At 34.8% G+C, this 21,436-nt stretch overlaps 1 protein-coding gene across 1 annotated transcript in view; it reads left to right on the top strand.

Moving 5' to 3' along the window:
• The window catches only part of LRP1B (LDL receptor related protein 1B), a 752,762-nt gene that overhangs the window by 587,546 nt on the left and 143,780 nt on the right, over positions 1–21,436 (top strand). Inside the window, exons 42-45 of the mRNA XM_067299399.1 lie at positions 818–1,007; positions 2,474–2,678; positions 16,304–16,496; positions 16,959–17,084. Of these exons, the coding sequence (XP_067155500.1) occupies positions 818–1,007; positions 2,474–2,678; positions 16,304–16,496; positions 16,959–17,084 (714 nt within the window). The remainder of the gene's footprint in view (positions 1–817; positions 1,008–2,473; positions 2,679–16,303; positions 16,497–16,958; positions 17,085–21,436) is intronic.

Raw genomic sequence — 21,436 nt, 5'->3', positions numbered from 1 at the left:
AATTGTTTGTTTCTAACAAAATAATAAGTGAAGCAATCAAAATACATTTCTGTAGTGATTCAAAAAAATAATGGTAGGAAATAATTGCTCCTGTTTCTCAGTCTGTCACTTTTATATATTGGAATCAGTAGTCTACAATTTATCTTTTCTAGATATTAAATATATGCTTTAGCTGCCCGTTAATATCATTTGTTTCTAACTCACGTATTTTATGTGGAGTGAAAGAGTGTGGTATTGTGGCTTACTAAATGATGTATTAACGGTAAAATCTTTAGAGTTGGGGGGGGGTCAGTATTTTTCAGGTATTTAAAAAAAAAAGTCTATTCAGTTAATAATAAGAGGCCAACTTTGATCCCTATTGATGTAGTGTGTATCTGTGTTTAGAAAATGCATTCAAAGATAATGTTAAATAATACAAGTAATTAGTAAAAATAAACCCAAGCCTTGGCTTACATGAAGTCTAAAGTTGTGACTAAATTACTTGCTTTTTGAATAAAAGCTTATTATTTCTAATGTGTTATCTGAGGACACTGTCGTGAAATTATTTTTTTAATGAGCGTAAGAGTTGATGAATATAGTGCAGGGATATTAATAGCAACCTTATTCTCCAGGGCTTTTCCTGAAAAAAACCTTGTGTGTGGAAAAAATAATTAAACTTTGATTCTAATAAAAAACAGGTCAAACTATAAAAGAATTGAAAAAGCTGGTAGGCTGAAGTAGCTGAACTATGAGATCCTGCAAGATCAACTTTGGAAAAAAAAAAAAAATCCTTTGCTAAAAGGCGTTCATTTGTTCTCTCTCCAACAATGTTTTTCAGATGTTGGTTCTGTGGAGGGACTTGCTTATCATAGAGCTTGGGACACTCTTTATTGGACCAGCTCTACCACATCCTCCATCACGAGGCACACGGTTGACCAGCAACGTCGAGGAGCTTTCAACAGGGAAGCGGTATTAACAATGTCGGAAGATGATCATCCACATGTATTGGCTCTAGATGAATGCCAAAAGTGTGTATTGTATCTTTATTACCAGATTTTGATTTTTACCTAATGCCAAGGAAAGAGCAGAAGTTCTTTAATTCAGAGACAGCTTATATACTTAACCCTTTGAAAGTTAAGTAGATTTCTTGTTTTAAGAGACAAAATTTAGTCTTAAACTTTTAAAGCAATTTTAGAATTAAGATACTTCATTTTATATGTTTATATGTTTCAGATCAAGCATTAATTACATTTCATGGTACATTTAAAAAATTCAAGCTGTTTTCAAGGAAAAGATCAGCTAATGCTACTTGTTAACAGCACGGATAAATAGTTACTGATTTCCTCTGTCATACATGTTATTCTGGTTGCTTAAGTAAAAACAAAATGAGTTTAGGGCTTTAAGAAAGAGAATTTCAGTTTCTTGTCTGGCAAATTGATAGATCTATACATTTATCATAAATAAAATCAGTGTGGTATAAGAACTATATGAGATGTAGGTTTAACGTACTTGTGCACAACACCCTGAAAGAAGTCTAGTCTAGTTCACTTCCTGCTACTCTGAAGAAATCTGGGTTTCTTGGAAAGATAATTGGAGTGTTTGTATTTCTTCTTGATCCTTTTGCTAGTAAATGTCTTGCAAATTTGAGTTACTTTAATCTTCTCTTATTTCTGGAAGAAAGGAAACCTGTCTGGTTTTTTGCATCTTAGAATCCTTCCCATTTAGGGGAGGCCAGGCCACATTTCTGCCTTATGTTCTATTTTTAGTTCAAGATAGCTGAACTTCCCTTTTTGCATGGATAGTCATGGAGGTTATTTCCATGTGTGAGTTCACACTTTTTGTAAAATATGATTTATCTCGGTATCTTAAATAAACAGACTAAACACTGATGGAGTTTGTAATGATGGAATAGGCAAAATCTTTTTTTGCTTGCTTTTTATGTACAGGTGCTTCTGAGTGTATAAATTACAGCCAGAGTTCATTCCATAACTTTGTCCCCTATTGTTTAACAGTAGCAACATTGTGTTTCCTGTGAAACATATTAAGACCACTTGATTCCTCATTATCAATATTTTGCAAATCAGCCCCTTGGTCTGTATGACAATTCTAATATGGGAAAAGATACAAATGAATCTCACTGTTAGAAATTATTAATATACATGTTATCAGAATTAAGTTTATATTGTTATATAGGTTATATCTATCTATAATGGTGTATTAGTATAAAGACATGATAATCAGAATTAAACAGACCTATGAAGAGAAAGAAGTGTGTACTTGTATACAAGTTAATGAACCAGGAAGCTGCTGTAATTTATAGGATACTGACTATCACATTTTCTTATTCACTATTGATTATCGCAATTACTTGCAGATGACATTCATAATTATCTATGAAGGCATATGTTTTTTCTGATACTTATTTCATAAAGAGAATTAAATTATAAAATGTATCTTATGATTTCGTTTGTTTGTTATTTTGATTTCAATACAGCTTAATGTTTTGGACTAACTGGAATGAGCAGCTCCCAAGCATCATGAGATCTACCCTCTCGGGCAAGAATGCACAGGTTATCATTAGTACAGATATTCTCACACCGAATGGACTTACCATTGATCATAGGGCAGAGAAACTCTACTTTTCAGATGGCAGCTTGGGAAAAATTGAGAGGTGTGAATATGATGGATCACAGAGATATGTAAGTAAAACAAAAATTACGCAAATATTCATTATAAACCTGTATGTTCGATTATATCTATTGGCTTCTGTTAAATGAACAAAATGCAACAAAAGTATCATGATTTGCAGAAGTTTCTCATAATAATATTAGTTATAATATTAGATTTAAAACTGAAAAGACCTCTGAACTAGAAATAATGCTCTGTTTACCCAACCCATTCCACTTTCTGAATGGCCTTCTGGAAATGCAGACCCCTACCACAAAATCTCTTTGCGCTGGTATTGAGCGTGAAGCATCACTGTACTAATTGAGCTGTATCAGCTTGAAAGAAATATGCAGCCAACATCAGTAGGAGAGATAGAGAAATGTTCTACTTTACATAGAACGATTATAATTTTCCTTCTAGTGCCAAACTCTGCTGAATGCATTGGAGGGGGGGACTAGAGTTTCTTTTGTGTACTACATTTGAATGTTACTCTCCAAATCTTAATTTTCTATTTCCTAACTATCCATTTTCAAGTATGTTCAACTCCACACCATTACTCTTATATCATAATGCATCCTTGAGTGCTCTGCTAGTTTCAACTAAGAGTCCTTTTATGTGGAATATGCTAAAGGCAGTTCATCTGTGCTCGCAATCTTGTTGCATGTTTAGCAGTACATTCCTCATATTTCATAAAGCCTTCCCCTCAAAGTGCATGATAGAACAAGTGAACGGCATGTTCTGGCTTATATTTTCAATTTCAAGCTCTGAAGACAACGTTTAGTGCATCAACTCATTCTTATATCCATTAATGGAAAAATAATTACATCTTAAGTTGTATAAAAGCTTTGAAATATTTTTGCGTCTTAAATGAAAATGACATGTTTTTGTTTCACATACCATATTCAGACAAAATTTCCTTATCTGAAGGGAAAGAGAGCCAAGCTTGTGACAGCAGGACAGAATTAAAATAAGCACGACTAGGCCTGTAGTTTTGTATCAGTTCCTTTCCTCTTTTGTTTTCATCGGTATGTGTTAGCCTCAGCTCACTAAAGTATTCAGATGCAGTAGCTGCATCAGAAAATGGACAAACCAAACATATGCAGATTCTAATGCATGCAGCCTCTGACTGTATGTTTGCTGTGAAAATGGATTTACTTTCTACTTTTTTGCTCAGTGAATTTATTATGATAGAATCCACCTGTGTGTCTGAGGATAATATACAAAAGGTGGATTGATTTGGGAGGGAAAGAGGGTGTCATTTAGGAGATGAAAAAGGAATTACTGCCTTTCAATCGTTTCTATTATTCCTTATTTTTTATGCTTCAATTATATCCTGTTTCTACATGTTACACTAAATATGTACTCCTTTATTTAAATTTTGCTCATACTTTCATAAATAATCCTTATTATTTATCTCTGGATCTCCTTCAATTACTGTTGTATATTTTGTCAGATAATGTAACAGAACTACACATGGTGTGCCATATGTAAAGGTAATTTTAATCTATATTGAACCATGTAATGGCTAAATAGTATTTGCAGATTTTTTTTTTTATTCCATCTCTTATGTTACTAAATATAAGTAATCAAAGGTTTTAACTGGGTTGCATGCAATAATCTTGGAGTTCCTAATTAATTTCTGAAAGTGTATAAATAGCTCAAATTATCTCTTTGCTTAATAGCTAGCATTTGTTGATGTGTTTCTTTGATTCTGTTTCACTTACCAGTTCTCCTAAAATACCTTCAGTCTTACCTGTTCTTATATCTGACTAGTTTGAATAAATTATGCATCTGCAAATTTCCTCAGTTTGCTGTCTACCACACTAGAGTATCTTGAGGGACATGTTGACATCCTAAAATACAAGATTTCTTCCTACGCTTACGTTGTATTTTTGGTATAAGAAATTACCTGTTTCTCTCATATTAATCAACTTTTGTAAGTGTTTCCTTTGTAGGACTTTGATCACAATTTGAAAATCCTGATAAATTATATCGTCTCCTTTATCTTCTACTTTACTATCATTCCTGAAGACTGACAGTGCTTTATAGAGTTTTTTGGAAGTTATTGTATCATGTGATATATTCATCTACTTTGTTGTAATTCTCATGTAAATGACAAACTGTTCTATAAAGTAAAGCTCATTGACCAATTAAAAAAAAAAAACTATTTAAAATATGCATTATTTCTTTCACAGGCAGGAACTTGTGATAATATTTCATTCTGTTTGAATGCAGGTTTATTACAACGTCAGACACTTATCCTTAACCTCCAGGTGTTTAAGAATATATATAAATACTTATATACCTACCATTTCATTCCAGTGACTTGCTTTACTGGAGTACATCACTGTCTCAGTCTGCTAAGTTATTCAGTGACTATTGTATTTGTTAAATCTAATAAAAAAGAGAAAAATACCTTCTTTAGATCTTCGGTAGTAAAAGATTTTAAAAATCATTTTCTCTATTTTCTATACTTTCTTTAACTGCTTTCTTATAAATACTTTTTTTTAAGTTAGGTATTCTTTTGTTTCTCTTCTAGTTCTACAGAGATTTTTTTTAATTGTTTCCTTTCATTTTTTCTGTCAGAATTAATGCTTTTTTTCCTATTCACTTCATTTTGTCTGCATTTCTGCTTTCTGAAGTATGCCTCGGTCTCATATAGATCTGTTTCTTTTCCATTTTGCTGTAGTGTTTAGTTTTGCTTTCTTGATCCCATTTTAATTGAGGTTTTGAATATGATGTCAGTTAAGTTACAGTATAATTAGTAGGCTATGTGGAAACAGTTGTATTTTTCCATGAACAAAATACCCCTCATGCACCTCCCAGTAATGAAATGGGAGATGATCCAACTTTGTGGCAGAAACCATTCCTAAAATCTCACCCTTTTTGTCAGGCCTCTGGCTTTCAGTTTGTATTAGCAAAACAAACTAGTCATATGATTCTTCAAAATTTGTGTCTCTGTGAGATGAAAACATTAGTTCCGCTTTTAGCTCCTCTTTCCCATTTCTTATATGAAAAATTATCTGAACTGTGAAAATTCCAGCATTTCTAGTATATTGTCTCTTGATTTGACTTTCTACCCTTTTAAATCCCCTTCCCTATTACAGTAACAGAAAAGGTCCTGCAAGTAATAAGCTGAATGCAACATGTTCTTTAGAAGTTTTTTGAGGAGCTCAGGTAGGTTAGACCTATATAAAGCTGTACTACTATTAGTTGTCCTGTGATGGTATCAATTTCAAGAGACTCAACTAGACAGATGTTTAGGAACTTGAGCCATTCGGTGAGCAGTGATTGCTCTGTGGTAAGTTTAACCAATAGCTCTGGAATTCACCCCAGGAAACAGAATCCCCTGTAGCCTGTGGCATAGGGCTGTCATGAAAAGAAGAAGGAAGAATGATGGCCCGAATGAGCAAAGTATCATGCAGAGGATTTAGATTTTTAGGTTACTGTCTTCTCGATGTGAAGAAGTGTTTTCTGAGCCTGTTTCTTCACAGATGCTTTTGCTCTGCATCATTCTCTTCACCTCTTCCCACCTTAAATATCTTTGAGCATGAAACATACTGCTTTTGTAAAGTCCTTTGAACTACAGTCTAGTAGGATGTCAGCTCAGAACTTTGTTAGAGCAAAGAGCTTAGATTTCAGAGAACAATGAACTAGCTTTCAGCCTATTGTCTTTAAGGGCGATCTCCTTAAGTCTGCTCTGCAGAATAGCAGAGCAGGTAACCTGTACAAAGACATGCGAGGTATCAGTTGCACCATTCTGTTTGTGAGCGAGAAAACAGGTTCCAAGTTCAAAAAACTTCTGCAGAGGAAAATGCTAGTTTTCCAGAAATACTTCCATGGACATTTTTTTCAGGATATAGCAACTTACATACAGAATTAAGAGCAATTGTGCTGTTATCACGGCTAGGATGCACGCCATATTTTTCTTTTGTACGTATGATGTGTTACATGTCAATAAATAGAGAAATCTAAAGTATGGGAGCTAGATGCCATGAAAAATATAGCCATACTTTCAGAATATGATTTAGTTTCAAAACTTCAAGGCCAAGATTAGTGCCACACTGCAAAGAAATTTCAAAGTCTGGATTGTGCCACATATCCAAATGTTCATAAACTCAAAGTCCAGATCTTCAACAGCTATGTCAATAGCAAGTCCGAATAGAAACACATAGACATGACGGGACAGCTAATCAAATTCACTATCTGTGACAGGTGTCAGATACCAATTATATCAGAAGAAACATCAAGACAAAAGAAATTTCCTCAAAATTTTCAGCAAAGATGTCCTTCCATCAATGTTTTGTTATATCCCTGTGAAGAACAGGAGAATAATCAGGAGCATAAAATTTATAACAACAAAAACAAAGTTTAAGCAGAAGATAATGCACTGTCTTTTCAATACAGTTTGCATAGAAATGCCAAAAAGAGAATTGGGGTTGTCCTGAATTCTGAAAACACTTTTTTCACATTGTTTAGACAGGGATTGTCATTTATAGCAAAAAAAAACCACACCAGGCTTCTTCATTTAAATGTGCAGATGCACTTTACCTGTGTTGACCAGCCTCAGTATTAGTGCTTCAGCAGAGTTGCTCATCACCTTGTTGATGCATTCTTATATCAAACCAGAATGCAACCATGAAATTGTGTTATTGATCTGGTGAAATAGTATTTCCAGGGCAGTTGTTCTTCTTTATTGGTGTGCTGTCCAGCTTGACGAGATCTCTGGTTTCTGCAAAATTATGATAATTCAAATAATCATCCCAAAATTCCGGTGATCTGAGATTTTTGTAGGATGTTTCAGCAAGGTGCTGCAATCAACTGCCACTGAAGAATGGTTGCCCTTTTCCTCACTGTCTCTGCTTCATTGCTTTCTAGTTTCACTTAGGTTAACAAAGATAGAAGCTATATAATAGAATAGGAAATGCTAATGTAACTTAGTGAATTTTCTTTCAGGTAGGAGCTTCTTTCTTTATTCTACTCACTGTAATAATCTGGTAAAAGGATCAGAAAATAATTTAGAAGTATTGAATTGTTTCTTTTGAAAAGAATGTTAGGGTTTACTGTTTTTTTGTATGAAGCCAATATTTTAATGATAGTTTTTGGTTGCAGGGGTATTCTTATAAGTTTGGAAGAATACTTTTTGCTACTAAGATATGCAGGGTTTTGTTTGAGCCAGAAAGATCACTGTAGTAATTAAACATTTCTTGTTCTCCTCTCTCAGATCTTCCTTTTCAAAAAATAAATGTGAGAGTTATTTCCCTCCCACCCAACCCCCAGTCCTTTCCCCTTTTTCTCTCATTTTCGAGCCTGCAGGATTAGTTAGCTGCAGTGCAAGGGAACTGACACCATTGATGCTGGTGAGTTGCTTTCTTTAAGTAGTTCTGTAAAGTAACACTAAGATTGAGCTTAATGACAGGGACTGTGTAACCAATGACAATAAAATCCTCTAATCCATGTGACCTAGGTAGCTGGTTGATAGAGATCCAACACTGTTAGTTTGGGTCTATTTGCTGAAATAGTAGGCTGATGATAGAAATAATTAACTGATAAAGGTGTTAAGGAAAACAAAAATGACTCCTAAAATAATGGAAAAAAAGATTATTTATAGCACCTCAGGAACCCACAAAATTAGAAAAATATCGCCCTAAAAGCTAAACATTAGATGAGGATTGTCATTGCCACTTATGATGTAGAAAAATGGTACTGTTTAATTAATATTGCTGTAGTTACAAAGAAGCTGGTTAATACAGTCATAATTTACAGGGATAAAAATAAGTTCCATTTGGATGGTACCTATGGAAGATGTTAACCAAAAATTGCTAAAACAAACATTGTAAAATCAACAGAACTGGTTAGCTTTCACTTAGGAGTTTTCAAAGAAGCAGTAAGGACCTTAAATCACTAATCTTGATTTTCTACAATATTTAAAACACTGGCAAGATTCCAGAACACTGGAAAAAGAAGTGTTACACTAGTATTTAAAGGATAGTTTAAATTATTCAGGTAGCTATAAAAGCCAGGTAGCCAGTAGCACTCTGATGCTTCAGTAATGGACATGAAAAAAGAAACTACCTCAGTATGCATTATCCTTGTTACATTTATCTATAAACCGATACAGAATATATTTAACCAAAAATTAAGAAAGATATAAAGGCTGACGGTGAACGTGGTTTAAAAATTTTAATTGGTGCTATACCTATTTTCATAATCACAAAAAATATCATTTACATGTGCTGATGTTACCAAAACTGGTGAATGGGTAATTTATCACTGAGACTGGTTTAAAGGCTGAAAATTACAGGCATGTTAAACTCAAGTGCTTAATACATCTTTTGTCTACACTGCAACTGTAAATAGTAGCTGGAACACTGAAAGTTTAGCCTTGCGGTTTGCCTTTCAGTGTCATAAACATGTTCATTTCTAGAATGGGGGAACAAAAGTTTAAATTAATCCTTGAAAGAGAAAGTACTTTTGATTTTGTTTGCTATGATTTTACGAATAGTGTCCGTGTTGTATAGTTCTTTCATATGATTCTTTGAAAGACATAATAAATGAAAAGAAAATCAGTGCATTATAGAATGATGAAAATATGTTTTTTATTCAGGTGGATTGTGATATTTAACATGAACAACAAAAAAGCTGGTGCTCTCATAAATTGTAACCAGATGAACTTGTAGTGGTACATATTTTTGGCCTTAGGTTTCCTCATACTTTCTATTTGGAAAGATGCTTAATATTATTATTTAGTAACTTTAAGCATGTTCATGTTTTTCAGTAGGGCATAGTAGTGATTGACAAGAAAGGGGAAACTCCTTAGCTTTCTTCTGGTTTCTCTTCCTCCATGAAAATCAGCTTGCATCCTCTTTTTTAGTTAATTTGTGTGTGTGATTTTTCAGCTGCATTAAGACTCCAAATTAGAAAGTGATGAAAATCAGCACTGTAGAGCTAGGTGAAGCCTTCTCCTGCAGTAATACAAGCTACACTGCAAACTATGGGTATAGGCAATCTATAGGTGGTCTTTTCCTGAAATAGAGATCTTTCCCACGCACCTAGCCAATGGCCCTTCTACCCCTGCCTTTTTCAGAAGTGGTTCAGGGAGGGGAAAGGAAGAGAAGAGAAGTTTCCTTTCTTTGGACTAAGTAACTGGCCCTACTGGGACATTTCATGGAGAAGAAATTCTTTACATAGTGGATTCGTTTATCTAGGAACAGATAATGTTTTTTATTTTGCCAATGAAACAAGATCATTATAAAAGCAACATCAGTAACAACCAAAACCAGTCTGCCCTAGGTCTGTGTTTTTAAGTGACTAAATCATGTACATAAAAGTTACAACTTGCCAAAATGTAGGGTTTTTTTTCCCTGGCTGTGCAGCTAATTTCCCTGTATCACAGTTCCACATACTACCTTTTCTTTAGGATCCTTTGTTAGGCTTATTTGAAAAACAGTATTCAGTACAGAACAGTAAATCTGGCATACTATTTTATATTTTTCATTTGAAAGAATGAAATACATTAGGTAATTTTAGATTGATGTTGTGCTCTACATTATAACACAATAACTTCTTGTTTCTTGGTAAAGGATAAGTCAATTCTGTGAGACTGGGCTTTGTGATATTCATCTAATTTATTTTTAGGCTAATGATTTTATTTAATTTTTTTTAATTATTTTATTAGGCAATTGACTTTAAGTTGATACTAGTTTTAATCTTTTTAAATGTAGTTTTCTATACTAGCTTTTGTCATTCTGTTATAGACCTGTAAGTAGATTTGGGTATCTTTAGAAGAGTAAAGAGCCCTTAAAAACTTTTAAAAGCTTTCTTAGATTGCTATGCCCATTTATTAAGCATTTCCAAAGAGCCTATTATCAGTAAGTCATTCATTAGAGTTAAAAATTAAAATGCTTAAAAGCAGCTAATACTATAAGCTGATCCATTAACTGTAGGCATTCATTTTAAAAAAACCCTCTCTTTCTATAAAACTTAAGCTTTACCATGCTAAGAATTGTTTTGAATTTAATTCTTAAAGACAATCTAATAAGGAGACTGACATAAATAAATTATAGTATCCTGTGAAGAATTCATGTCTACCTATGCAACTTACAGATCTCTCGGATCTAGAGCACCTATATGTTGCACCAAACATTATCTAGAGAACTGAAAGACATAGCAAGGATCATAGTTAAAATTACATTCCGAGTTGTGACACCCCCCCACCCCAATCCCTTATCTCATTTCAGGAAGCAGAGAGAACTTTTGATCTCTTATTATTTAGGGCTCAAAATACTGGCTTCAGCTGGGTGCCTGTATCATTCAACATTGAAACACATAGTGTAAAATGGCTTGTTGCCTGGAATAGGCAGAAGCAGTAGGGATGTCTTTTATTCAGGTTCCCTGAATGTTTTAAGATTCTGCATTCCACATGAAGTTGCAAAATTTTATCATTTTAGACATATGATAAAATACGTCAAAACAGGAATCTCTATATGACTGGTTTTGGTTTATATTTCAGAAAAACTGTTCAGATTTCTAATGCAGCACGGCAATGCATTGCCATTTTCAACCATCTGTGCACATTCGTTCGGTGCCACATTTCTCTCCTTTCTGTGACCTAAACCATTGTGGATGCCCATGATTTTTCCAGCTTTCTTCCTGTTGCACAATGTGCTTTTTGTTGTTTTTTGTCTTTTGTACTAAAGTACTTGTACAGTACTGCAATAGTTTCTGGGAGTGAATGAGTGTGGGCTTCACAAATTAAACCCCTATTGCATTGTAGTCTGCGTTATGCTTGACTGAATTTGATAGTTGATGTTAATCCTTTCCAGTTCTTTTTTCCTAGTATTCTTTTACACACGTTAAAAAAGTTTTTCCATATATTCCAATATCCGATATTCTGTGAAATAGTGATGCTTACTTGCTCATGAAGCTGTGTGCTTTTTCCCTCCCGCTCAGTGCACACAGCGGTTGCACCTTTGCGGTGCAGCTAACCCACCCTTAAGTGGACAACAGGCAGCATGTGCTGCAGTTGGATGATTACTGATAAACTGGCATTATGCTTGCGGTGATAAACTACATGCTTCCAGATGGGATAAATAAAGACAGTTTTGCCTTTTTTCCCCTCGGGGGAGCACTGAGGTCATTTGCTTCTACCTAGCCACCAGTTTATATAAAACTTACAGTAAGTTGATTATCTTGGAGTCTTTACTGTTCATTTGTTTTGTTTTCTAATTGACTAACAACCACAAAGAACATTAGAGAAGGAAATGATGGGTGAACACACAATATGAATATGCTTCATTTCCTTAGGATACGAAGCAAAAAACTGTTGAGAAGCTCTGATACCTACATGTCCGTTGGAGGGATTTGGAATTAGTGAAGATTTGGATCCTACAAAAATATGTTCAAGTTGGAAAACTTTTATAATTTTGGTTTGCACAGACTTGGTACATAAGACCAGTCGTAGTAAGTCAGGCTAAAGAGCACTGAGAGTTAGTGGGTGACCAAGGAAGAGCATAGGAACAAGGCAACTTTTATCATTAACGTCCTGTGGCAATGACTTCCACTGAATGTTTTTGAAGTACTTTTTTTGTTCATTTTTAAACTGTCTCCTGCTATTTTTCTTTGACTAGAAGAGACAAAGAACAGAAAACCATTCCCAGTTCTTTGTGCTGCTCATGGTTTTATAGCATAGATTCCTACTCAGCTGTCTGTGAGCAGAGTTGAGATTTTCAGAGAACTGTCGCTTCAGTGACCTCAGTGATGTTTTGCCCATGTGCATCATTTTACCTTCATGTCCACTGAATTTCATTTACTACTCACTTCCCAATCTATATTGTGAGATACTTCTGCAGATATTTACAATTGGTCTGTATCTTCAGTATTATGAATAATTGAGTTTTGACAGCAAACTTTGTCACTTCATCATCTAGTCCCTTTTCACTTATAAATATGTTAACCAGAATTATTAATGATTTTTTTCCTCCAATCAGATGTCATGGTAAGTATTTTTGCCTGTGTATTTATCCAGGTGGAAATAGAACAATTAGTGAGTAACATGTAAATTTACAATTTGAAAATACGATTTTTCTTATGCTTGAATAGTGATCACCAATTCTCTGTTGGCTTTCCTTTCTGTATTATGTACTCGGGTATGCCCTTTTCTTGAAGGGCTGCAGCAGCCTTCTTGTGTCTTGATACAAATCTTATCAAATTGCTATCATTAACTTAGAGGAATAAATTTACAAGTATTGGCTTCCATCATTATTTTTGTTGCAGACAAGCAATCTGTAAAGAAAAAATGGGCAGACTCTTTCATGCTGACTACCTCTCCCAGGCCATCCCAGATGGGACCTGTCTCTGTCCGGTGATAGCTGTAGACGCTGCTGAGAAAATCAACCTCAGCTTTACTGAATATGAGATTTAGAAACACAGATGACAGAAAAACTTAGAACAGACCTGATATACAGCAAATTTGGTTGACATTGAAACCTCTTAAACATGATTTGGTGGGTGACCAAAGGATGAAATGACTTTTAAAGATGAAAGAAGACTTTCATTATCAGTTAATTCCGATCATCCAAGAATGCTATCAAGATAAAGAAATTTGTCAATCATTCTCAGACACCTTCTATAAACTAGAATGATGAAAGGGCTGTAAGGTTGGCTTAAAGCTGGTGGAAATATGAACTCTTTTCTTGTAGATGGTAGAAATAAGACCAATGTCCTAGAATAATGCTGTGACATAATAGAGGAGACCCTGAAATTCTACGACCATCATTGAAGAGTGCTCCTGGATGTTGGCTTTTGTGACCCTTTATTTAGATCTCAAATCTGCCAAGAGTGAACAAGGGTGATAGCTTCTGTAATGAATTTACATTCTTTTCTTACAGTCTGAGAAGAACGACGGCAGTGTGAAGGGACATAGAACACTAAACAGAGTAGGGCTTTCTTTGTCATCATTTGTGAAAAAAAATCTTTAAACTAGGACAGTTTTCACACCGTCATGGAGGGCAAATACAGGATTGGAAAATCAGTATGGCCAGATTTGCTACAGATCTTTCAGAAAGATACATGATCAATGGTATCAAATGGTATAGTCGGTTCTATAAAGACATAATAGAGATTATGCTTCTTTTCTGAAATGTATTTGAATGTGAATAGCATATGCTTTTAGGAGGATATTATGAAATGTGTCTTACAGTGAATGTGCAGAAATGCAGAAGAGATAAGAGGACTGCTATGTATTAATTCTGATTATCAGGAAGTTATTCATAGAATACTTCCAAATGAAGGTATCGTTTCCAAGTTGAGGAAGGAGTCCTAACAATCATCCCTGGCAAATTTTTCACACTTGTCCCCCTAAGAGTGAGATTTCTACATGCATAAATACATGTGGCCCAGCTCAGTATGCTGTGTTGCATTGTAGAGTTAACTGTAGTGTAACATCATGGTATTTTATAACAAAGGGACACTGCATTGTCCAAACTGTGATTTATCATACTTATAAACTTCTTTATGAAGTTAAAAGCTGCACCTTGGGTTTCAAATTTCTTTTTGCGATTAAAACATTTCTGCTTATCTTTTAACATTTTTAATTTTGAAAGAAGGTTGGTTAGAAAAAAGTTGTGTTTGGGGGGAATTTATCACAGGAAAAAATCTTTGTATTTGCTGGTCAATTCTTTTTACAAATAGTCAAATACTTAGCTTAAAATATTAATGTATGTAGTTGACTGGAATTTGATATAATTATCTGATTAATATAAATAATTTTGACACTATGTCTATAAGAGATCTATAGCTACATGCGCAGGAATGCTCATGTGTACTGGAATCCAATTATGTACATTAGTAACCTGTCAAAACGCTTGTGTGACTGAACTTGGCCCACTGTAATTAGCACTCTTTCCATGCAGTTTTTGGGTGTAGTTTGGCATCGAGTCAGTCCAAGGTCATTCGCAAGGGCGTTTTGTGTGCAAGCCACTCTGTTCTGGAGGCTGTGACAATTTAGCGTAGATGGAGGCCTGTCCAGCGCCCAGCCGTGTTCTTGGGCATAGCCCACTTACTGCCATAGATGTGAACAGCCTGCCACTAAAGCATACTTGGCACTGAATAGTGCGTAGTTAGAACGCCTTAATCTCCAAGGCATAGTGCAAGGGAAGTGGGGAACAAATGTTTTATTCTTCCAGAAAATGAATTTTGAGCATCCTATGTTTTAGGCGAATTCTTTAAATGGTGGGAAGATTTTTTTTTTCTTTCTATGGGACTGACCATTATTTCTTCCTTCTTCTGCCAGCATTAAAAAAAGAAAAAATGGTACGCAGTGTCCACACGTGAGCAGGCTGAGTAGTGTACCGGTGGCTCTGCGTACACAGTGCAGCCCACGTGCAGTCAGCATGGATAGCTCAAATGCATCAGATGTGCTGTGTGCATGCAGATAATTATCCTCTGTGTTTCAAGCTGATTTCCATAAACATGTGTCATTACTAAAGGTGCCATTGGGAAAGAATAAGAAGGACATGAAGCAGATGGAAAACTGTGGTGGCCTAGATAGAGATAAATTGAACATTGATGATTATAAAAACAAAAAAATTATCTCTGAGTTTTTAAAAGAAAGATACCCCTTTTCTGGTTTTATCCCAACTTACCTATGGTAAGCAACAGCTTCATACATAGATGCAGTTTTTCATGACAGCCTGGGTCAGAAGAGCTGTTCCCAGTTCATATATATACCTAAGTTACTAATTATCCCAGAGAAGTGTGGAAGAATACAGTGCAATAAATACAATCAGAATATTATGTATTTTCATTACCTTTCAAAAATTCTAGTGCAGAAATAATGACTCCTTTCCAATAATTTTGCTATTCAGCCAAAATTTTAGGCTAGAGGCCTAATTAAAGACTGCATTGCGTTCTTCTGATCAGAAACTATATATGTTAATTTTTTAATTCTGATATATAAAAAGAATGAACTTACTTTAGAAAAGCTGTAACTTAGGCCGAGATTAAATTCACTGTATTTCTATAATTTTCACTTGTTCAGTGTCATTCAAACCTTCTATATAGTGAACTGCAGTTCATATTTTCTTTCTAGGTTTTAAATTCTGATATCTAACAGTAATATAATGACTTAGGAGATTTTTTGTTGTCATTCGGTAATCCTAAAGCACTTAACAAATACATTTTGTCTTGGGTTGAGACTTCTAATATGATAATAGTGGTGAACACTTTGTTTTGAAACATGCTTCTCACATTGATTCATAAAGACTCAGAAGTTTTAGACTGTTCAGCCAAGCTACAGTATCTCTTTTTCTGTTTTGTTCAGGCTATTAAGCAGTTGGTATGCTGAGGTGGTATTTTTACAATCACATTTATGTAAATTGTGACTTTTGTCTTATAGAATAGATGCCTAGAGCAATGGATGGGCACTTGCATTTAAGTTCTGAAACTCTGAAGTGTAAATATATAAGTTAAATTTCATAGCATTCTTTTGAATTATTTTAAGTAAGTGATGTTATCTTACTTTTCCAGTTGCTTTAAGTATAGAAGAATAAGTGTTTTGTCTAAAACTATGAAGTGAGTCAGTGTTTGCACTTTTAAGATTGCTCACTCAGAAACAGCTCTCCTCTTCATGTTTCTCTTCTGTACTTATGTATTCTAGGTAATTGTCAAATCTGGACCAGGCACCTTTCTCAGCCTGGCTGTATATGACGATTATATCTTTTGGTCAGATTGGGTGAGAAGAGCTATTCTGCGTTCCAGTAAATATACAGGAGGAGATACAAAAGTCCTTCGTTCTGATATCCCACATCAGCCAATGGGCATTATTGCCGTTGCCAATGATACTAACAGTTGTAAGTTACAAAACAAGTTATTTTGTTAATTCCTTTCATTTCAAGAATTTTGCTTAATTTTAACAAAGTTAAAACATTTTACCGTGCTTCATAACCTTTCTTTTTTTTGTAGGAACTGTTAACAAAAGATGGGATATAACCTCTTCCCCAAGTAGTTAAATATTATTGAATGACTATTTTCTGTAATGAGTGTTCTGCTCATTTAATGGTAGTTAAATGATTTCTTTTCAAGTATTTATAGTTTTTGAATGTGGTGTGTTTTTTTAATGACTATATTAGCAGTAACTCCATTTGTTTATTTTTAATATGCCAACCTCTGAGGCATATGAACGTTTTTATCTTCCTTACAAAACAGGAATTAGTTGCCCATGAATCTGAGATATGGTGATCTTTGCTCTCTCAAAGACATTGGTCCCTGAAATCTAATAAAACAGAATCCATCTTTTATTGTTTGTTTTTCAGGTGAATTATCTCCTTGTGCACAAATGAACGGAGGTTGTCATGATTTATGCCTTCTGACTCCTGATGGACGAGTGAACTGTTCGTGTAGAGGGGACAGAATACTGATAGATGATAACAGATGTGTGAGTAAGTAATACTGTCTGACACAACGCTTTTCTATGGTACAATGCTGTTGGATATAACAGTCGAAGACAGTTGGCCTAAGCCATTAGTTTGATTCCTTCCATATACAGCAATAAGTGATGCTGATGGTTCAGCACATATCAGGCTTCTGGTTTTATGTCTTGTAAGGCCTTTTGTAGATTAAAAAGCACTAGTGTTTATACTATTCTTAAATTTCAGTTTGGGGGTAGCTGTGTTCTACTTATGTTTCCTATATGTGGTATTGTTTATAGTTGAGTACAAATGCTTTCACTTCTTGTTCTAAGACATATAAAATAATTTCAACTTATTAACTAGCTGCCATATTTAATCGTACAGAATTAGTGTTTTAGTAATTTGGGAATGTATCACTTTAAGCTGAGAAAGTCCCTGGACACCATTTTTGTTGTAGAATGTCCTGTTTACAGTGTTTCAAGTTCTTTCTCCCATGTCTTTCTCTTCTTTCTTTGATCCAGTATGACTTAAAATATGATAAGGAAAATATGAAATAGCCATTTTTTCCCAGTTCAGAAATGGTTCAGAATATATGGTCATCCATAGTAGCTTCTTTAGATCATATTTTCCCCATGCAGAATTATGTCTATGAACATGGAAGTATCTGTAATTTCAAAGGATGTCATGTACGCACACTGTACTGTTTTAGCATTTTAATAATTTGGAGAAAATCAGCTATCACATAGCTATCTCATTTCTAATGCTGTGCCTTACCAGAAGTGAATTAACTGGGAAGCTTGGGGTATTTCCCCAGGGGATGAGCCATATTCATAGCATGGAACGTGACTTTGTGCTTCTCCACTCAAGAAGTGTGGGTGGCTGGATCTGGAAAGGAAAGAAAGGTGGGGGAAAACATGCTATTCCTTATGTCTTTGTTAATGTCATTACATAGCTCTTTTGTCACAGTTAGAGGCTCCTTCCCAAGTTCTGCTGGTTTCTTAGACCTTTATCTGTGTCAGGCAGAATCTCCCACTCTTGTGTCAAGTTCTCTACTTTCATATCTGTCTACCAAGCAATACTGTTCAGCTACTTCACTTTCAGAGCTATGATCCACCTGCTTTCTTGAATCAAAGTAGTTAATTTTAAAAGTAGACAGACACTATAATATTCAAGAAAAAATATATTTAAATTGTTTGTATGAATGTCCTGAAACTGAAGGTTTACTTCAGGTTCTAGTAGCTTAGGCAGTCTACTTGCTTCAGACTCTTCTGTGTTGGTCTTTTTCTCTTGAACAGCCTAATTAGCAGCTTCTCTTCTATCGGTAGAGAGTCACTTTTAAAATGCCACTGTGTGTATGCAGAACTATGTTGTCGTGGGATATGAAGGGATTTATCCTTTGCTGACATTTCTGTACTGTGTATTACAGTTTATTCTGGTCATGCCACTGATAATTTTTCATGCGAGAGTGAAATTTAGCTTTGCTGGTACATCTGAGTCCATAATATTTTCATATCAGTAAAACTCTATTATAGACAGGAAATAATACTGTTTAATGATCAATTGAAGACAATCAAACAGTGTGCTCCTGCTAAAAAGGAAAGTCCTGTTCTCCCTCCCACCATGTGGTTTGCCTCAGCAGTAGAGTTGTGTGACTGAATATCAATATCTCATTTACTTGACTGGAAATCAGGATTTTTTTGTTTTAGACCTAATTTTAGTCAGATCAGGGAGCTTAGGTCATTCAGCCTGACACTGCAGGATCACTGGAGCCAGCTAAACAAACTAGTGAGAGCACAAGACTGAGGAGGGAAAGAGAAGAATTACACTTTTAAGGAATGTCATGATTTAAATTGACTTAAAGCAACCTTAGAAGTGCACTCTAATGGTCCTTTAGATTTCAGGCTCATAATCATGGCAGCTCAGCTATATACCTTTGTCAGGAGCCTGTAATTAGCTTCATCACAGCTAATTACTTGGTTATTGTATCTTAAGTTTTTAGTCCTAAAAAGAAATTCTGCCCTGTTTATTTTGGATTCATAGTTTTGCCTCTTGTTTGATCTCCTAGAATCTTGCTATTAAATGAAACCAGATACATACCATAATTATTCAGATAATGAGTATAAATATACTGTAGCTATCAACATGTCCCACGCAGATATATAAATTCATACGATTCTGTTCTGTGCCTCCTCACACTTCGTAATTCTCCTTGCATCTTTACCTTTGGCTCACACATACATTTTAGGCTCTGGCTTTAAAGTAATAATCTAGTTTTTTACATAATGCATTGTAAAGTCATTGAAACTTCACAGAAAGCCTTAGTTTTGTCATTAAATATATGGAAGTATGAAGATTAAAACTCTTATCCTTCACAACCAGAGAGTATCTAGCATCAAGATACGATAGTAATGTACAACTAACCTGTATTACGTGTACAGCTCTTACTGAAGAACTGCTTTGGCTAGCTGTATAATTGAGATACAGTGGATTGTACAGATGATTTGCAGTGATAAAGATTTTAATTTAAACTATAATACTGTTGCAGAGTAGCAGATTTTTAGTTTAGTAATAAAATCCAATGATCAGTTGAGATTGTATGGACAGATACATGATTTGTTAATAGTTCAAAGATGTTAACTAAGATTTTACCACTTTACAAAAAGTTGTTTTCCTTTATAGAGCCAAACTATTCTGCCTCCTGCAGCTTGAATCTTAGCACCAGTAGCTGGACTTATGGAATCACCGTACTTCATCCTCTCACACTGGGGGGTTTTTTTTGGACTTTGATGATTCCAGAGACCTCTTGGAACTGGAAAATTTCCTACGAGTTGCATAGCCTACCTATCTCCGCTTGGGCTCCAGGGTCAGGTCCATCACTTGCACAAGTAGCATTCTCCCTTCCCTTTACCTATGAGATAAAGGGTATGATAAAGCGCATGAATTGCTAAGGACGTGGCGTTAATTGCCTGCTCCTTCTCTGAATCTGTCAAGGAATTTTTCCTTCATCACTAGACAGGCAAAAGCCTGATGGTTTTTTAACTTCCTCACAGCAGGTCAGAAATGTGTTTGGTTGATAAAGAGGATAGGATCAGATTGTATCAGGTTAAAAGTTTCTCAGTGCTTGGTTAAGATATGTGCATCATAAACATTTTGGTTTCCCAAATAAGTTAGATTTGGAGAAAATATAGAGAGGGGTTGGAATTCCTAAGGAGCGGTAAGAAGAAAAATCTTTCTCTGATCCTCATTTTACTTTCATAAAATGTAATGGACTTTATATATTTCATGTAATGAATTACACTTACTGCATAAATGTAATAAAAGTACTGGACTGTTTGCTGGTTGGTGAAAAACGTGCTGATGGCATCCCAAAGACATAAGAAGAAAAAAAAAATGAGGCGTGGAATAGTAACTACTGTTAATGATAGTAGATACTACTATCATAGTAGTAGTTACGATGTAGCTACTGCTATGATAGATAAAAGTAACTACGTGCACTCATTGGCTGTGCCAAATGAGTTACTAAAGCTGAATCTTAATTAAAGCACTTATTTGTGTCTGTTTTTGCTGCCTAGTCAAGGCAGTGATCAACAGTGGAAGTGAAAGAGGTTAAGCAGATAAATTTCATAGGTCCAATAATTTAAGTTAGAATATTACGTGACATCAGAACTCTTTATTGGCGTATCATCTATGTGATCATGCAAGATTCTTAAATCACGGGAAAACCAAACAGCATTTTAGATTTAATGATGATAGGTTCAGATTCTCAAATACATTGTATTGCTATTATATAAAACAATGTTAAATCCTCTTCTAGACTATGATGTAAAAGGTTATTCCAACTTGTAAATTATTTTTTAGAAGATTTTCAGGAAATGGTGATGAGAATTAATGGTAAAAATAGGTTTATAGGAAGACGGACGTTAAACATTGGGTTTGACTATTAGAGGGAGGACAGAAACAAGAGGGACTTCATAGTTTAGCTGGAAATCAGGAATTTCTTTTTTCTTAACACAGCTGAAGGAGATACTCAATAAAATTTATAGTAATTGAAAACTAATAAAAGGAATTACCTGTCCTTTCAAAGTGCAATTAGCTTATTGTATTTTTGCCAGTCAAGATTTTTGAGACAAAGATTCAGTAAAATTGAATGAGAGACTGGATGATTAAATGGATAATAAGACTACTCAGACTACTTGTTTCTGATCAAATAAACAGTTTTAAAGGCATTAAGATGCTTTGTTTCTGGAAGTTGGGGTTCTGCAAAGTTCGTAGTTAGACTTTAACTGAGCATAGATTATACTATAAATACATTTTGATTTTTTTTTGCCAACTTTCTCTGAAGATTACTGTCTGTTGAACTACAAATCTAATCAGGAAGGACT

This window comes from Apteryx mantelli, chromosome 6 (assembly GCF_036417845.1).
Source record: "Apteryx mantelli isolate bAptMan1 chromosome 6, bAptMan1.hap1, whole genome shotgun sequence".
Lineage (NCBI taxonomy): Eukaryota > Metazoa > Chordata > Aves > Apterygiformes > Apterygidae > Apteryx > Apteryx mantelli.
The sequence above is the reverse complement of the archived record's forward strand: the minus strand, read 5'-3'. Positions and strand labels throughout refer to the sequence as shown.